This window comes from Strix aluco, chromosome 4 (assembly GCF_031877795.1).
Source record: "Strix aluco isolate bStrAlu1 chromosome 4, bStrAlu1.hap1, whole genome shotgun sequence".
Lineage (NCBI taxonomy): Eukaryota > Metazoa > Chordata > Aves > Strigiformes > Strigidae > Strix > Strix aluco.
Genome location: NC_133934.1, coordinates 114377719 through 114393760, shown reverse-complemented (window position 1 = coordinate 114393760; position 16042 = coordinate 114377719). Strand labels below are relative to the sequence as shown.

The 16042-nt window shown below is 44.0% G+C and overlaps 1 protein-coding gene across 3 annotated transcripts in view; it reads left to right on the top strand.

Moving 5' to 3' along the window:
- The first annotated feature begins 233 nt into the window (after positions 1-233).
- ITPK1 (inositol-tetrakisphosphate 1-kinase) overlaps positions 234-16042 on the top strand; it is a 158229-nt gene continuing 142420 nt past the window's right edge. The window contains exons 1-2 of one of the 3 annotated variants that reach the window (XM_074824980.1): positions 234-378; positions 720-920. In XM_074824980.1, coding sequence (XP_074681081.1) covers positions 826-920 — 95 coding nt within the window. In that variant the 5' untranslated portion in view covers positions 234-378; positions 720-825. Of the gene's footprint in view, positions 432-719; positions 921-16042 lie in introns of those variants that run through there. The other 2 variants (XM_074824981.1, XM_074824984.1) reach the window with 2 other exon arrangements.

Here is a 16042-nt window from a genome sequence, read left to right as displayed (position 1 = left end):
ACGGTGCCCTCCGCGGAGCCGGGCGGCGGTGCAGGGGCGGCGCTGGCGCGCCCTCGGCAGCCAGGCCAGCCCGAAGCAGGCGCGCTGTCTCTTTAAGGTGGCGGCGCGGCCCCCGGCCGCCCCCTGCTGGCGGCGGGGCCCCTCAGTGCGAGCGGGGCCGCGGCGCGGCGGGTGTGTCCTGCCGCCCGCCCGCCCCTGGGCTGTGGGCTGGGAGCGGGGAGAGGCGGGGACGAGCCGGAGGAGGAGGAGGAGGAGGAAGTGGAGGCGGCTGTGAATAGCGGGCAAATGGGGAGCTGAGCGGCTGCAGCAGCACCGCGGCCGCGCAGCAGAGCAGCGGCGGCGGCAGCGGGCGGGTGCGGAGGCGAGCTCGGCGGCGGGGTCCGTGCGGGCGGAGGCGGCCCGGGAGAGGGGCGGCGGGGCGGTGCGCTGCGGTGGGTGCCGCTCGGCGGGCGGCAGCGGCGTGCCCGCTCGGCTGGCCGCTCCGGGGCTGGCAGCGGGCGGGCGGGCTGGTGGCGACAGCGGCTTCCCCGCCGGCAGAGGCACCTTCCCTGCCCGCCTGGGTGAGCTGCCTGCCGGCGCGGGGCGAGGCCTGCCGGGGGCTGCTCGCCGGCGGCGGCGGCTGCGCCTGGCTCGGTCCAGCGGGGCGGGCGGGTTGGGGGGTAGCGCCGGCGTCCTCCGCGGGGAACCGACTGATTCTCCTTTCTCTTTTCCTCTTAAAGCCGTTGCTTCGCAGGCGCCGAGTGCGAGCGATAGCCGGGCTGCCCCCGCCGCTCCGGGCTGATCCCCCTCCTGGCGGGGCGGCCGCCGCCTCTCCGGGCCGGCACCATGCAGACCTTCCTGAAGGGGAAGCGGGTGGGTTACTGGCTGAGCGAGAAGAAGATCAGGAAGCTGAATTTCCAGGCCTTCGCCGAGCTGTGCCGGTAAGGAGGCGGCCCTCGCCGCGCCGCGGGGAGCGCCGGGGCGGCCGCCGAGGCGGTTGGGGCGGGCGGCGGCCGAGGGGCGCGGCGGCCCTGGGATGGGGCTGGGGCCGGGCCGCTCCGGGCTCGGCCGTGGCCCGCGCCGGCCTTCGGGCGTTTTGTGCTCGGTGCGTGATTCCCTTCAGCCGGCTCTGCCCGCCAGGGCCGGGGGAAGGCAGGGCTGGCCGGTGTCCCCCGGGCGCCCCCTCCGTGCCCGCGGCTGAGGGCTCCCGCCGGCCACTCACCTGTGCGGCTGCCGCCCCGGGGTGTGGGGGGGGCCGGCACGGCCCTGGCTTACTGCCTGGGTAAACTTCTGTCTGCCGCTTCCTAAGAGGTCTCTGGTATTCCCGGTGAAAGGGTCTCGTTTGGGATCTCTGCGGACCTTGCTAAGATTCGGAGCAGAAGCTGAGTTATTAGGAAGAGTCAAAGGACAGGGAATAACTTTCCTTCATGTTGTGTGAAAACACATAAAATTAGGGTATATGAACCCCTGAGTGAGCTTGCATTCACCTGAGATAAATGAGATGTCTGAAGGTGGTAAATTGCATCTATTTTCTGCAGTCCCAGAGGTAAAGGTTAGTTTGATAAGCTGGAATTAGACTTTATCTGAATAGCTTAGAGGATAATATATGCAGTATATTACACAATTTTATTATTTAATTGGAAGTGTAAACTCCATGTAGGTCCAAGGTCTTGTGACATATGCATTACAGCTTCTGATATCGAATAACAGCTTTTTCTATTTATTTCATTGTAATAGTAAGTTTATAACAAGTACATGAAATCAATTTTGATAATAGAAAATATTCTAAATAAGCTGTGTTCTGGTTTCTATGAAGTCTGTTCAAACTTTGCAGAATATATTTTATGAGACTTCTGATACACTTTATTAAAGCATGTCATACTAAAAACACCAATCCCTGTGAAATTTCTCTTGGCAGCACTTGCTCCTTTCTGTAAAGACGAAGGAGGCAGAAGAAACAGAAAACTATTTTGAGAAAGTGACAGAAGCTTTTACATCGGCTTGTGTTCTTGGCATTCTGTATTCTCTCTATCAAACTTCAGCAAAACTTACCAGAGTGTTTTAAAGTATAGAAAAGGCCACAGGTTCTGGTTTAATGTCTTTTTAAATTTCATGTGATTATCCAAACAAGATACTTGTGGATGAATAATGCTAAGCTTTGACCTTGCCTAAGAGACTTTGGGTTAGTTTTTGTGATGCTCAAAAATACACGTTAACCTCTAATAAGCATAAGAAAAATGTAATTTTTAGGGCCTTGAGGTTTGGTATAGGGTAGTTTTCATGCCTGGAAACTAAGGGGGATCTCAGTAAGCTTTTTGTAGTAATTTGTCTTTCATTCTTGGTATTATGTGCTGTACATTCTTATGTTTAGGAATCTCCAGAACTGATTTTCTGCCCTCCACTGTCATTGTTTCTCTTTTTGGCTAGGTTCTTTGCTTCGTTTTTCTCTACTTCTGAAATTCCTTACACTTGTGTTACGTAACATGGATCTACAATTTCTTTGTGTATTGTACAAATTTATAAATAGTTTTAGATCCTTGCAGTGCTGTGAAAATTTATCCCAAAATGTCTCCCTTGCTACAGTTAATTTCTTGATGAAAATTAGGCTATCTCATTCTGTACTGGCTAAGCTTACTTCGAATAGCATTTACGGACATTGGATAGATATGGCTGTTCAGTCATGCTTTGATGTTTTTAAAAGCCTTTAATATTAGTCTTTCCGTCAAAGTGGAGTTAAGCGTTTGGTTTAAAGATCCGTACAGTCACTGGAGCAAGTTATGCTGATATCTTGGATGCTCTGTTTTCTTTCCCGGTAACTTGCATTGACGCCAGTGGGAAGCTGCATTCATTTAGGCAAAGATTTCAAGTATTTTATGCATAATATCTTTTTGATTACTTGTGTGTTTGTAAGCTTTTGTTGCTGTAGAAAAAGTGGTGCCAAGCTCAACATGCATCTTACCAGAAATATTGTGTATGGTAGGAAATACGGCAAGCGTACTCATTCCTGTACAGTGATTCATGTGTTAGAGTGGACTATGTGTCTGTCTGTCTACTCTATGTACTTTATGGTGACTGTTACTTGGAATTTATTTGCCTGTTGCCTAGGGATATACTTTCTGGATTACTACAAAGTTCAGTTTTGTTTGTACGGGTTTGCAATGAAGTAGTTATATAATCCAGGAAAGTAAGAGAAGCCTCCTCATGAACTCTGAAGCGCGCTGGGTTTAAAGCAGGGGTATTGTTAGGATGAGAAAAATCTTCATTTCTTTGCAGTCTGCCAGTGCAGCCACTTCTAGTGCAAAGCACTGGTGTCCTAAAAGGATCATGGACAGATATTTCAAAGTCTGTTTGAACCATCCTCAGAGAGATAGTCTAAGTGCTGAACTGCTTTCTTAAGAGTGGTTCCAGGTTTTGTCTCCAGCAGCATTCCTAAGATGAAATGTTGTTACATTGTCCTAGCTGAAATGAGACATGAGCTAGTGTGAGTGGACCAGCAGTTAAGGTGCTGCTTTGGGGCATAGGCAGGCCTGCCTTCAGATTTCTGCTCCACAAAGACTGGACAGGAACCTTAAATATTTTCCTCATGTTTATATCCATCTTTAAAGTGCAGATTAGGTTTCCCTGTTAAGTTTTGACATCTGAATTCTTCTAGTTTTGTTACTGGAGAACTTACAGGCACCTGCCTTCTTTTCTTAACATTTTCACTTGGTTATGTAAAGTTCTGGTAACACATGTGACTGGCACAGCAGCTGTCCTTCCTGAACACAGTGTCTTGGGTCTTTTGCCTAAGATTTATATCTACAAGGTGATCTTCCTTGTATCAAAGGCCTTTGAGCTCACCTGCAATTTTGGTCCTCGTTGCTGGCACACTAGATACATCCTACCTGAGCTGTATTCTTTGTAGGGCATAACAGCCTTGGCTGTGCCTTCCAGGTGTAGCCCAAGGGGGTGAAAGCAGTGCCTGTGATGATATCTGCCTCCATGTTTATAGCCCAGATCAGCTGTTCCCAAATTGTTGGGTTATAGCCCGCTGTAGCCCTTAATGCTTTTACATCTCTTTCGGGTTTCTGAGTGGTGTGGTGAGCAAAAAGGCAGCATGGTTTCACAGGCCTGTTGCAGAGAATTAGTGGTCCCTGGATAGCACCTTGAGAGCTGTCAACTTGGAGGATAGAGCACTTGGCCTGGCAAGTGGGAAGCCAGGTTTCAAGCCTGCAGCTGGTGTCTCCTGAGGGAGACTGAACCTGAAGATGGGCCAGACTTGCTCCAATCCTCTGGCTGAACCTGCCTCTGTGTATAGAGAGGAATGTGAGCTCCCTCCACAGTGCCAGGATAGCCTGTCTGTAGCACGATGGCAGGGGCATTTCTTTGGTATGAGGTATGTCCTCAGCTCTGGTCTCTGCTTCCCACAATGGTTTTTGGTTCCACCCAGCAACTCCTTTTTACATAAGCTGTTGGTGGAGTAAGACTTTTATCTCTGTGCATTGGGACAGTTTCAATGGGGAGCCTTGCTCAGCCTTGCTAATACAAGGGCATTTGTATTTGAGTTGTGATGTGGGATTGAGCTCTTCTGTGTGGAACAGGGCATTTGGTACAGGCTTCTTATCTCCTCATTGAATTTATTAGTCAGAAGGCAATTTAAGAAGCTACTACTGCCAAGTTGTCCTGTGCTTTTGAGTGAAGCTGTTAGGACACTATGCTTTGTGTTGAACTCGGTATTATTGGCATGCTAGCATGTATGCTGCAGCTGCAGTTCCCTGAGTAGGGTCCCTTATGGGACTGCAGTGTGCAAAGGTCTGGTGGTTTCTGCATCTCAAGTAGACTTTCCTCCGAGCCTTTATGATCAGCTCCACCAAGATGATGGCACAGCCTCAGAGCTTTAGGTAGCTGGCTATTGTCAAAGTATAGAGTATCTATAGCTTGCTAAAAAGTAAGACAAGGTTTCTAGGGGCTCCTATCTGAGAATTTAGGAGCCTGTGATGTAAACATGTAGTTCTGATATTGTCATGTGTCCCTGCCAATGCAGAAAGGAACAGTTCCTCCTTCCTCTGGCTGCTTGGTCTTGTCCTCTGTCTTGAGCTGGGTTTAGTGGTTGCGCAGTTGGCAGAGGCTCTCGATCTGATCAGTTCCCTGCTCATCACGTTGATCTTGGAATGCTTGTCACCATGCTGGTACATGACCACTAATACAAGGTTAAGGAAATGGAGGTGCCCCATTCCATTACAGAGATGCCAGAGTGGTGGTGTGAATTGCAGATGGTGGTCAAGACTCCTGGATACCTATATTATCCTTTCGTAAAATATGTGCAGATGTACTGCCAGGTCTCTCTGGACATTGTGAATAAAAAGAGTCCTGTTCATGCCATATGAGGAGTGGTGGTGGTAGTACAGAAAAATGCATATATCTGTTCAGAAAATGAGTTGTGTGTGTTTGGCACCAGTTCAGATTAGTGAGGTGCAGCCATTTACAAATGGCTGTTCATGCTATAAAAGCCTCCATTTCCTTGGTTGTTCTGCACGTTGTCTGTTAGTACGGTCCTTTCTGGGAGCCACGGAGGTGCAAGGCAGTAAGGTTATGGCAACGTGAGTAAGTTAGTGTTATGAGGTGAAGTGAAATACGCTTCATCCAAGAGGAGATAATTTAAAGTCGCCCTATTCTGAATGGTAAACTATTTCTCAGTTATTTTCAGCAAAAGCATTCACATGTGCAACTCATAAGTTTGCATGGTAATGTGGTAGCTTTTCTGTGTAGCTATATACATAATGAGTCAGAATTTCCTCTTTATAGCGTGTAGAAAATGAATAGCAAAGGAGTTGAAGAGTTGCCTGAAGATGTAATCCATGTCATGATAAATCCTGCAATTTGACAGACAGAAGAACTGTGCTTGTACATCCTAACGTACAGATTATTTATGGTCAGATTTTATTGTGCTGTGTTTTTTTCATAAAAGCAGGGTGAGCATCAGGGAGGAAAGAGTTCTCAGGCAGTTATAGAAATTCTGAGAAAATCAAATTCTGCCCACAAAAGAAAATGGAAGTGAGATAATTGAGAATGCCTTCTAGTAAAGCCCAGTTGTCTTGATTTTTAGTGAGCAAGCTAAATTGTCATTTTCCCTCCTTTGGAGATCATCCGTGACAAACTGATAGCATTCATTGACACACAGGAAGCTAAGGCTTCTTGGTCTGATTTGGATTCCCAGGTGCTACCCACTGCTGAAGACTGTTTTCTGAAACTTGAGATCACGTTCTTGAATTGCAGCCTGCATCAGTTCAGCAGGTTTTGGTTTTATGGAAGGATATGTACTTTTCTTTGGGTATGTAGCTCCCTTTACAGCATGTCACTTGTGCTGAAGACCGTTTGGGTATGACAAGTCACTGTGGTGGGTTGGTTTGGGTTTTGGGTTTGGTTTTTTTTGATTGAGTTACAGTGAAGTTCTTTTGATGCTGATACCCAGACTGATCTGCTGAACATAGCAACCAATGACTTTTTTCCTACCAAAATATTAGTATGCCTAATTTAAATTTCTGTGTGACTCAAACTTGTTTTTTTTCTTTAAGCTAAATTGATTCTTCGACTTCTGCCCATTTAATTTCTGTGATAGATAGTTAAGCCTTCTTTTAGCACATATGAGAAGCTACTCTGTTTAGTAAATCTACCATAAAAAGGTAAACACTGTTGTCAGTGCTGTAGATCTGTATGGCTCTCTTTTTCTCTTCTAAACTTTATTTGTGGTCTCTTGTGTGCAGTGGCCTGTGTACAGGAACCTAAACATGAATTTTAAGATAGATTTAAGAATAATGCTGGTTTAAGGGTATTAAATTAATCTGTTTCTTTATATAGCAGGCCATGAAGTATGTTGCATATTTTTTTCCAGGAAGAACTCAGGGGATTTTCTTTAACCCCAATTCCCCACCAAAAAACCTAAATACTACTTTTGTTAAATGTCTGGCTTGTGCCAGTTAGCTTTTACAGCCTTGAAAGCCATAAAAATAAAATGTATGTGTGTTGATCAATAGCTCCCATTGTTACTTGTGTTAGTCTGAAATACTATATCATGAGAAGTAACTGGGGGCTGAATGGGTGGGTAAGTTTCTTTGACATTAGCTCTAACAAAGACTTACAACTAGCCTAATGGTAGAAATTACACTAAGCCATGAAAAAGTGTTGAAGGTAGTAGCAAAAAACCCGTGTATTCCTTGGAGGAAAAGTTCACTGTATTTCTGGGTTCATGCTGCCTCTTCCAGTAGTTTGTAGAGAAGACTTTACATGCCAGAAGAACTGGAAATATGTGCATTTTCTTAATCTCTAAGAGCAGTTATTTGTAGGCATCCATCTCACAAAAAGCTTACTGCATTACGCTTGCAGAACCACAGAGCGCAGCCACTCGGCAACAGTAGTGACTATAACAATCACCCTTTCATAGCGACTCTGTTTCATGATCTAGCAATCATTTACCCCAGGTTCAGGAAGTTTGTCTCCTCTTTATGGTACATCCCTTTACCACAACCTGTTAGAACTGATATGCAGCAAGGAACAATAATAAGCTTGGTCAGGTGGCAGCTCTTCAGAGAAAGTTCTGCGTTCTTTTGCAGATCAGAGGCTGAATACAAATTGACAGTGTTGCCAAAAAATAAAGTGAATGACATTTTGGGGTACATAAGTTGGAGCAGAGCCTGCAAGGTGCATGAAGTAATGCCTCCATTCTGCACAGCGCTGATAAGGCTGCTGCTGCTGCAGTAGCCTCACCTACTGCCTTTGGTTTGGGCATGTCATTTCAAGGAAAACGCAGATCAGCTGGAAAGTGCCCAAAAGAGAGCAGTGAGAAGGATCAGAGGTCTTGAAAATACAGTGCATTTTACTGTGTTATTCAACATAAAGAAGAGGAGGCTGGAGATAGATCTTCAGACACTGTAAAAAGCCGAGGGGGGGGAAAGCCAACACATCCCCCCCCCCACGTGCATTCCCCAGTTCCATTGTAGGTAAACAAAAAGTAGTGGCCTTCAGTTGTGCCAAGAAAGAGGAATGATAGGTAAGTGAAAAAGTGAAAAGAGATACTGTGGTTGCTAGGCAGGCAGTAGAATTTGTTGCTTGAGACTTCTAAGACTGGCTTGGACAAACAGGTTGGGTATGACTTGGGCCTGTGGCCTTGTTTCAAGGAGGAGAAATTGACCTCTCCTGAGGTCACTGCTGTCCCTGCTTTGGTCTAATCTGTAATAGCACCGAAGGTGCCTGAGGAATGGCTCTTTTTGTACATTAAGTAGTTTGAAGTCCCTTTACTAATTCAGGAGTCTAGACCTGGGAAGTCTAGGCACACACTCTGAATGTTGCAACTTTTTCAAATGTATAGGCTCAACCTGAGAGGGGTGTTAGAGATGACAGAAAGTGTTTGCTCTGCCTTAATGTACTGTACCTGGGAAGCACTGATTGACAGTGTATCTCCTGATATTGGCAAGATAATGTGTTATTCATTTCAACAATTGACCCTTTTTGGTGAGGTGACATTCTTGAATGTGTTCCAAGGAAGCAGAGCATGTGAAACACACTAAAATAAGCATGATAATAGATAAAATAAGCACCTGTGCTGGGCACATCTGTGCCATAGTGCTGTGGAACAAACCCTCTTCTGTCTAGTTATCTTTTTCTCATTTTTTAGTTCAGTGTTCAGTCCTCGAAACAATGGTTTGTTTTGTGCTGATGGAATTTCACTCTTTTCAAAAGGAGTTATGCTCTTTATATGATCAAGGAGGAAACTGCTGATGCTTCTGTACTGTCAAAATACTACACAAATACCAGTTAGTATTCTCTCTGTCTGCAGAGAGAAATCCTATTTGGAGGACAACCACATACTTCAAGAATGGCTTTCAAAATGACTGAGTTTCATTTAGTTCTTTAGTTCCAAGTAAAACATCCTTAGTTGTAGTTCTCTTTCCTTCTAACTGCAGTGCTTGGACTATTTTGGCTAGGGTTTGATTGCCACTCATTCAAATTCTGTCAAATAATTCCTGTGAATTTGGAACCAAACCAGAAGTCTGCTCTTTCCCACAGTCAGGCGACTGACTACCTGTGCGGGCAGAAGGGTGTGCACTCATTGAGGTCGCTCTGAGGGCTCCCAGGGGTCTGATCTGTAGAGCGGAGAAAGTTGTGTTTCGAGATCTAATGGAACTTTTAGGAAAGTAACTGGCAGTGCCAGCCCCAGAACTTGGAAACGGGTTCAGTTCATATTGAGCTGTTTAATCTTCTCCCCTTAGATGCCAGCTAGTAAAGATTTATAATGTGTCTTGTCCTGTCACATACTGCCAAGTCATGCTTGCTTGCTTGGAAGAATTTGAAGTTGGTCCTCTTCTGTGAAAAAACAGGCTTATTTTCACTTTTCATCACACTCCTCACAGGCTTTTCTTCCTCATCAACAAGTCGTCTTCAGTCCTTTCCCTCTCTAATGCACTGGTTCTGAATGTTGGGTCTGGGTCCTGAGGCACTGCCTTGTGAAACTGAATTCTCTATGGTGCTGCTGACAAAGGAGGAAAAATACTTTAATGAGACATGTCTGTAGCGAAAGACAAAATACTAAATCTTGAGCTGTGAAGCTAGGATACTTCTGGCCGTTGTTCTGAAGCCCCATGTTTGCCCTGTCAGACCACACTATGAACGTGCGTGCACATTGAGGGGGTTTCTCTGCTTTGAAGAGTGCTAATGGGATAAAATTCAGTGCTTTAAGAGACCTGGTTTGAATTGAGTGTTTTGGCCATAAGCAACGTAGTTTTCCTTTTCTGAAATTGTGTGTTTTAAAGTGCTGGTGACTTTTTCTACTTTCTATGATTTTCCCCCTGATGTTAGGTATAGATATGTACGTGTAGTAGTGTAAAATGTTTTCTTACGACAGGAGGAAATAGTTCAGAGGATTCTTCAGAAACAAGGTCTTTGGCACTGCATGTTGTAGTGCTTAGTAATGACTCTTACTGCCTAACCTTGATAAAGTTATCTGCATGTTGGGGCAACTGGTTAATAGCTGATAGAACAAGTGATGTCTGGGGTGATTAATGGTGCTGGAAGGAAAAGATATCATGAAGGTCCACTTGTGACATGCCAGGTCTGCCCCATCAGCAGCCATAGCGCTGCAGTCCTTTCTCCCTGCCACTCTGAAATGACTTTTGTGGTTAAAAGAATTGGTGTAATGACTAGACTTGTTCCTTATCTTGTCAGCCTGGTTTCACTGAAGGATGGAAAGTGTCATCATTTGTGTAGGTAGGCTATGAAACACTGCCTGATTCAGCAATATGCTGTGTTTTAGCAAGTCCAGCAGTGACCACTTAAACCTGATTGGGTATGTCATTTCTTAAACATGGGTGTTTCAGTGAGAATCTTGGTTATTTCCTTGTAGTTAAAAAACAAACCACAAAGATGAAGGTAAATACTGGTAACTCTTGCTCTTTATCTCTGTCTGCATGTCATACAGCTGTGTGTAGATGCTTCTTTGTTCAGGAACATGCTGTTCCTTTGTGTTACAAAAACTCATCTCAGTTCAGGAGACTGTAGGCTGAGGATCCAGCCCTCTGTGCCTGCTGTCACTGGAGTCTGGTGCTGGTGCAGCCAATATGGGTTCTCCTTGCTACCATTTGAAGGGTGAGAGGGGATCTGAGGATAATGGCGAGGTTATCCTGCACAAGTTCATCAGTATGTTTTGTTTCATAGTAGAGGCCTTAAGTGCTCGGAGGTGTTTTGGTTGACAGGCCAGCTGAAGAGCTGGAGTCCAGCCAAATAGACCTGAACCCAGCCAGCCAGGACCTGAATGATGATTGTAGCAGATGCTTAGAGAAAGTATGAGACACAGAGCACATGTGCTCACCTTCCTCTTGGCAGATCCTCTTGCCTTCTGTCAGTCACTGTTTACAGGCTCTGGTGGCAGCAGATGTGTCCATGGTACCATGTTTAATAGCCACATATGGATCTGTTCCACATAAACCTTTTAATGCATTTTTGAACTCGCTTTCATTCCTGACATCACAGGAACATAAGGAGGCTATCGGCACATGTTGGCTATTCTGTAGTTTTGCTGTGAGTGAAATGTAAGCAAATACAAAGTAGCTTCTGTGTTGTGGGTTTTTTTTGCTCTTTTCCTTAAACCTGAGAAGGAACAGGCATTACTTACTTTTAAGTGTATGTATACATGTTCATTTTACTAAAACACCCTGGCTCTTGACCAATTAAAAAAAAAAAAATTTCAGTCAAGATGTTGTAAGAAGTTCAGAAGTCAAAAGTTCTTCCCCAAAGAGAAAAGGCTTTCCTGCTAAAAATAAAAAAGCTTGCAAAAGAGGGAGAAGGAACTAAAAGCTGGCTACAGTTTAGGAGCCATCTTCTAACTTCATATAGTGCAAGCTAATCTGTGACTTACAACCAACAGTAGAAGGTTTTGTGGAACCTAAAACCCCCTTGTAATTGAAGAGACGAGAATGTCCAGATCCACATTTGCTGCCTGACCAGAGTAAGTGGTAACGTAACAGAGGAGCACTCTCCAAAGGTGAAGTACAATATTAGTACTGTAATAGTAACAGAAGTCCTGTCTCTAGTGTTTATAGCAAATGTACAATTAATTTTAAAATAAAATCCGCACCTGTATTTTGTCTGATATTGAGCACATTGAATATTTTTGGTCTTTCTGTTGGTTTTTAGTTAACATCGCCTTTCTGTAGTTTCAAGTATGGCTTTAAGAGTTGCTTCAACTCAGTGTTCCTTCACACTGTTGTCTAAAATAAGATTTTCTTTGCCAGTCTTTAAGCACAGACTTGCATGCACTCAGAGCAGCCTCACGGTTTTAGAGTTACTGTGCTCTCTAGGACAGGTGCACACTGATAATGTGTACTCATGATGTTTCCATCACGTGTGGCTTTAACATTAGTGTCCTGTGAGATAGTCTGGGTAAACCACATTATCAGAGACTCTTTACAAGGCTCCCTGGTATGATAGAGCTGTGTGTGAAGCTCAGCATTCAGATACGCTTGCTAGTTGAAGGGGTGGGAAGAAGAGGATAGAGGGAGCTTGTTCTGAGGTTGCCTGTGGTGCTGCTCTTGTTTTGCCGACAAAGAGGGAGCTTAATTCACTGGAGCTGTCAATCTGGTAGTTTTCAAGCCCTGAAAGAAAACTCCTGTAAAAGTGTGTGTAAGTGTATGTGAGGGAAGAAGGAGAAAAAGAAACTAAGCAAGTCTATTTTGCTGAAAGGCTCATGGTGGAAAAAAAAAATAGTACTTGTAGTTGCTGACCTGCACCCTGTATCGGCCAGAAAATGGGAAAGCATAACAGTAAAAGGGGAGAAGTATTGTTGTGGGCACACTGGGTTGGAGCACCATGTGCTGTGCAAAGAGTACGTCATGATAAAATTGAGCAGCACCCTTTGTTACTCAGTAGATTCTTTTTCAAAACTGTCACCTTTTAAAGCTGATTTAATCTATGGAGAAAAAATGTTTTGTGCTATGCTTCTAGCTGTTCCTGACTGCATGGACTGCAAGGGTGAGCTGGGGCTATAGTGGGGAAAAGAGATCTGTTTGCAGGTGGACAAGCACTGGATGGGATTATATTTTGACTTCAGGGCTTGACATTTTGGTGTAACCTTTCCTTCTGCCTCAAGGAATAGATCAAATTCCAGGGACTTTATCCAGGCTGAAGTGAATTTTGAAGAGATAAGGGGTTTTTTTACCTTTTTCCTGGCCTTTATAGAACCAAAATTTTAGTACACTTTGAGGAATAGAAAGTACAGGCTTGCTGCTAGATAGGGGGTCAAAGCTCCATTTTCTTTTTCTTTATGATGCTATTTTAGGCCCACAGTTCCAGCATCTCGAAGAATTTGTGCATTGAATTTTGTTTTATTCACAATCCAATAGAGTGAAAAATCTTTGCTCATAAATGTCCCCACATTTAAATTGCTTTTGTTTGGGGCTGACTTTGTTTCAAGAACTCTCTATCTAGTTTCCCTTCTGATTCCTTTGTTAGTACAAAGTGATCATAGCTTTACTCTTTATGTATGCTGTAGGGCATTGATCTTCATCACTTTTGTCACTTACTAGTAATGGATTGCCTATTTTCAAATAGCATCGCACCTCAAGGTAGAGCTTTCTTGTGGATCAGAACTTGCTTTTTTTCAGTAAAAACAGTGGATCTTCCTGTTGTCTGGTTTAAATGTAATTTAAAGCCTCTGTTGGCTATCTCTTTCTTTAAGTATATAACAGCTTATTGCTGGTTCTGGGTATTGTAATCAAACCACATGGATCTTTAGCATATAAGCTCATGTCTCCCTGAGAAGGCTCTGGAGAGTAGAGAAGACTTCACTTGTTTGATGCTGGTCAGCTGCTGTGTTAATTGAATGTTTCTAAGAGACTGGTGGGATGTAAGTGCTTGTTTGAGTCAACTGGGAGTCTGACATTTGGAGCCAACATGATGCCGGAAGGAGCCGGAAGTGACTGAATGAGAAAGGCACAGGGTCATCAGGGAGTTTTGTCTTTTTTCTCTAAGTAAAATAAACTCAGATGCATAGTACAGAATTATGGTTGCAGCAGACTATCATTTCCATGTGTACTGTGCTGACCACCCACTCTTCTAGTAAAACTTTTTTCTCATTTTTGTGCTACTGTGTTAAGCAGTTTCCTGATGAGTGTAGTGCTGCATCTTGGCTCATAATAAATATTGTTTGGGTGGGGGTTGGCACAATATTTTTGTGCTGTTATTTGATCTCTCATTTGTCTTGAATAATCTATTAAAATGTAGTGCTTAATCCCATTCTTTTTTGGCAGGTTTTTCTGTAGTAGTGTTGCAGGTGTAATGAAACAGTGTAGCTCTGATTGCAAGAGATCACTGAAGAAAAAAAATGTTGGGATATTTCTTTTGTGTCTGGCTATAGAACAGAGAGAACAGCCACACTAGAGACAAGAGTAGGTAGAATCTTCAGTCTGATGTGCTGTGGCTGTTAGTATGTTAACAAATAACTTCCTTGATTTTTCCTTGTTCATAGTTTCTCCTGGTTGCCATTGTGAAAAAGGTCTGTAGAACCAGACAGGAGAGCTTTCAAACAGGAAAATATGTTTCTGAAGCCACAGAACACAGGTAGAGCATTTACTATGGCTGACGTGTATTTTTTAAAGTTGCTTTTCTTTCTTTGTCCCTTAGCTTTGGTACCAGTGGACTGTGGAAAAGCATGTTTCCTCCCTGCCCCCTAACCCAAATTACACTAACTGCAATTAGAGGAGACCTTAATTAAAATGCTTGGTTCGTAGCCTGGACAAAGAGTTTGGAAACAGTCATTTATTCTAAGGCAGCTTTACCACGGATTTCTTCTGGCGCAAAGCTGTTTCCTGATGTGTAAGATCAAGATCTCCAAATCTGTGGCTCTGTAGGTGAATTAGATGGGGGTCAAATTCTTGTACTAGTGCTTATTCCTAAAACAGTATTCCTTGCATATGAATTATGCTGAGATTCTCAAAAGCTCCTACTTGTTAAGGTGCTGAGTTTTCTTGACCTTGGCGAGAGCTGAGCACGTTTGCAGACCTTGGCCCAATACAGCTCCCTCTGAAGTGATGGGAAATCTCTGCAGTTGGATTCCTTGGGAACTGGATATACCTGGTGTTCAGATTTATTTATTTTTAATGGAAAGCCTGAGAGACAGTTATGGAAACTGAAGTTGTTCACAGTGGCACAAGTTTGGTGGCAAACCTGGGATCGATACATGGACTTCTTTTGCTGGTTTGTTCTTGCTTTGTTGCAACATAACTACTGAGAGCAGGCACTTGAAAGATCTAATGGCTTGATAATAACGATTGATGGCCAGGAATCAAAAGTGTGGTAGGTAGTAATTAAAACATGCAACTATGATGCCATTGAAAGTACTCTGAATGCCTGCTTGGCCCAGGGAAGTAGCCAGCAGTGTAACTTGAAATGTTTTTTTTTCAGGACCAAGTATAGTATTTGAGTTTCCTGTTACTTGTTAGTGTTGCTGCCACCTTTTCTTATGTTGACTGATATGTGGGTGTGAAAGCTCCCTCTAAGAATACATTTTTTTTGCACGCTTACTGCTGCTCATAGTGAAACCTGAAACATAAAATGTGTGTTTCTGGAAAATGCATGTGGTCCATGTAAAATATCCCCGTTCCCTATTCCATTAAATCCAAGTAGATTGCCAGTTGTTTGGGGCTGATCCAGGCAGAATGGAGCAGCCTAGCAGTGCTGCTAATATTAGAGTAAAGGAAGGCTTGTGCTGGAGAAGGTTTTTTTGTTAAAATATTTTTCAGTCTTTAAAACAGTAATGTCTGTGTGGGGGTGTCTTCAGTAGCAGCTTTGGCTTTGAGGGGATAATTGTGGGAGCGTTCTATAAGAACAGGGATGAAGGTTCTCTTTCAGTGAAGCTTGATCTGCTGTTGATGGAAAAATACCCCACCTATTAAAGGGTTAACTTCTCCCCCCCCCCCCCCCCCCCCATCTTTGAATGTGAGAATTCTTTTCCTGGCTTTTTCCCTCCCCTCCAACAATTCAGGAAATTAAAATGTTTATTCAAAATGTCGGATGTCGGTGTTGGACCCCTACACTAGCTCAGGAACTCGAAGGTATTCCTGCAAAAAGGTCCCAAAAAACCTGAGAGGTGGCTCTTTCCTGCTGTACTGTAAATGTATAGTTTGACTGTGAGGGGTTTTTGAAGCGTGCTGCCCAGACAGCTTTGAAATATGAGTAAAATCTTAGGTGTACGTAATTGAGATGCCAGCAATTGAAATGTGTTTAAATCTTGATGTCTTCAATGTATTCACTGCGGTGAGGGTTATACAGGGAGTTTCCAAATCAAGGAATACTCTCCAATCCAAGAGAGAGAATAGAGGTGTCTTGAATCGGGCATAGGCCTGGCAGCCAAAATAGGGTTGGCTTTTGGCTCTTCATTGTAACTGAAGCAATTCAGTGAATTTCCCAATATAATACTTTTTCTACCTGTCAATGCAGAAATAATACAGACCTGTTGGAATGCTGTTGTGTGGCTGAACTGACTGCAAATTGCTCATAGATCACTGGATCTCAAAGGAGAGCCAAACTGTTTATTACT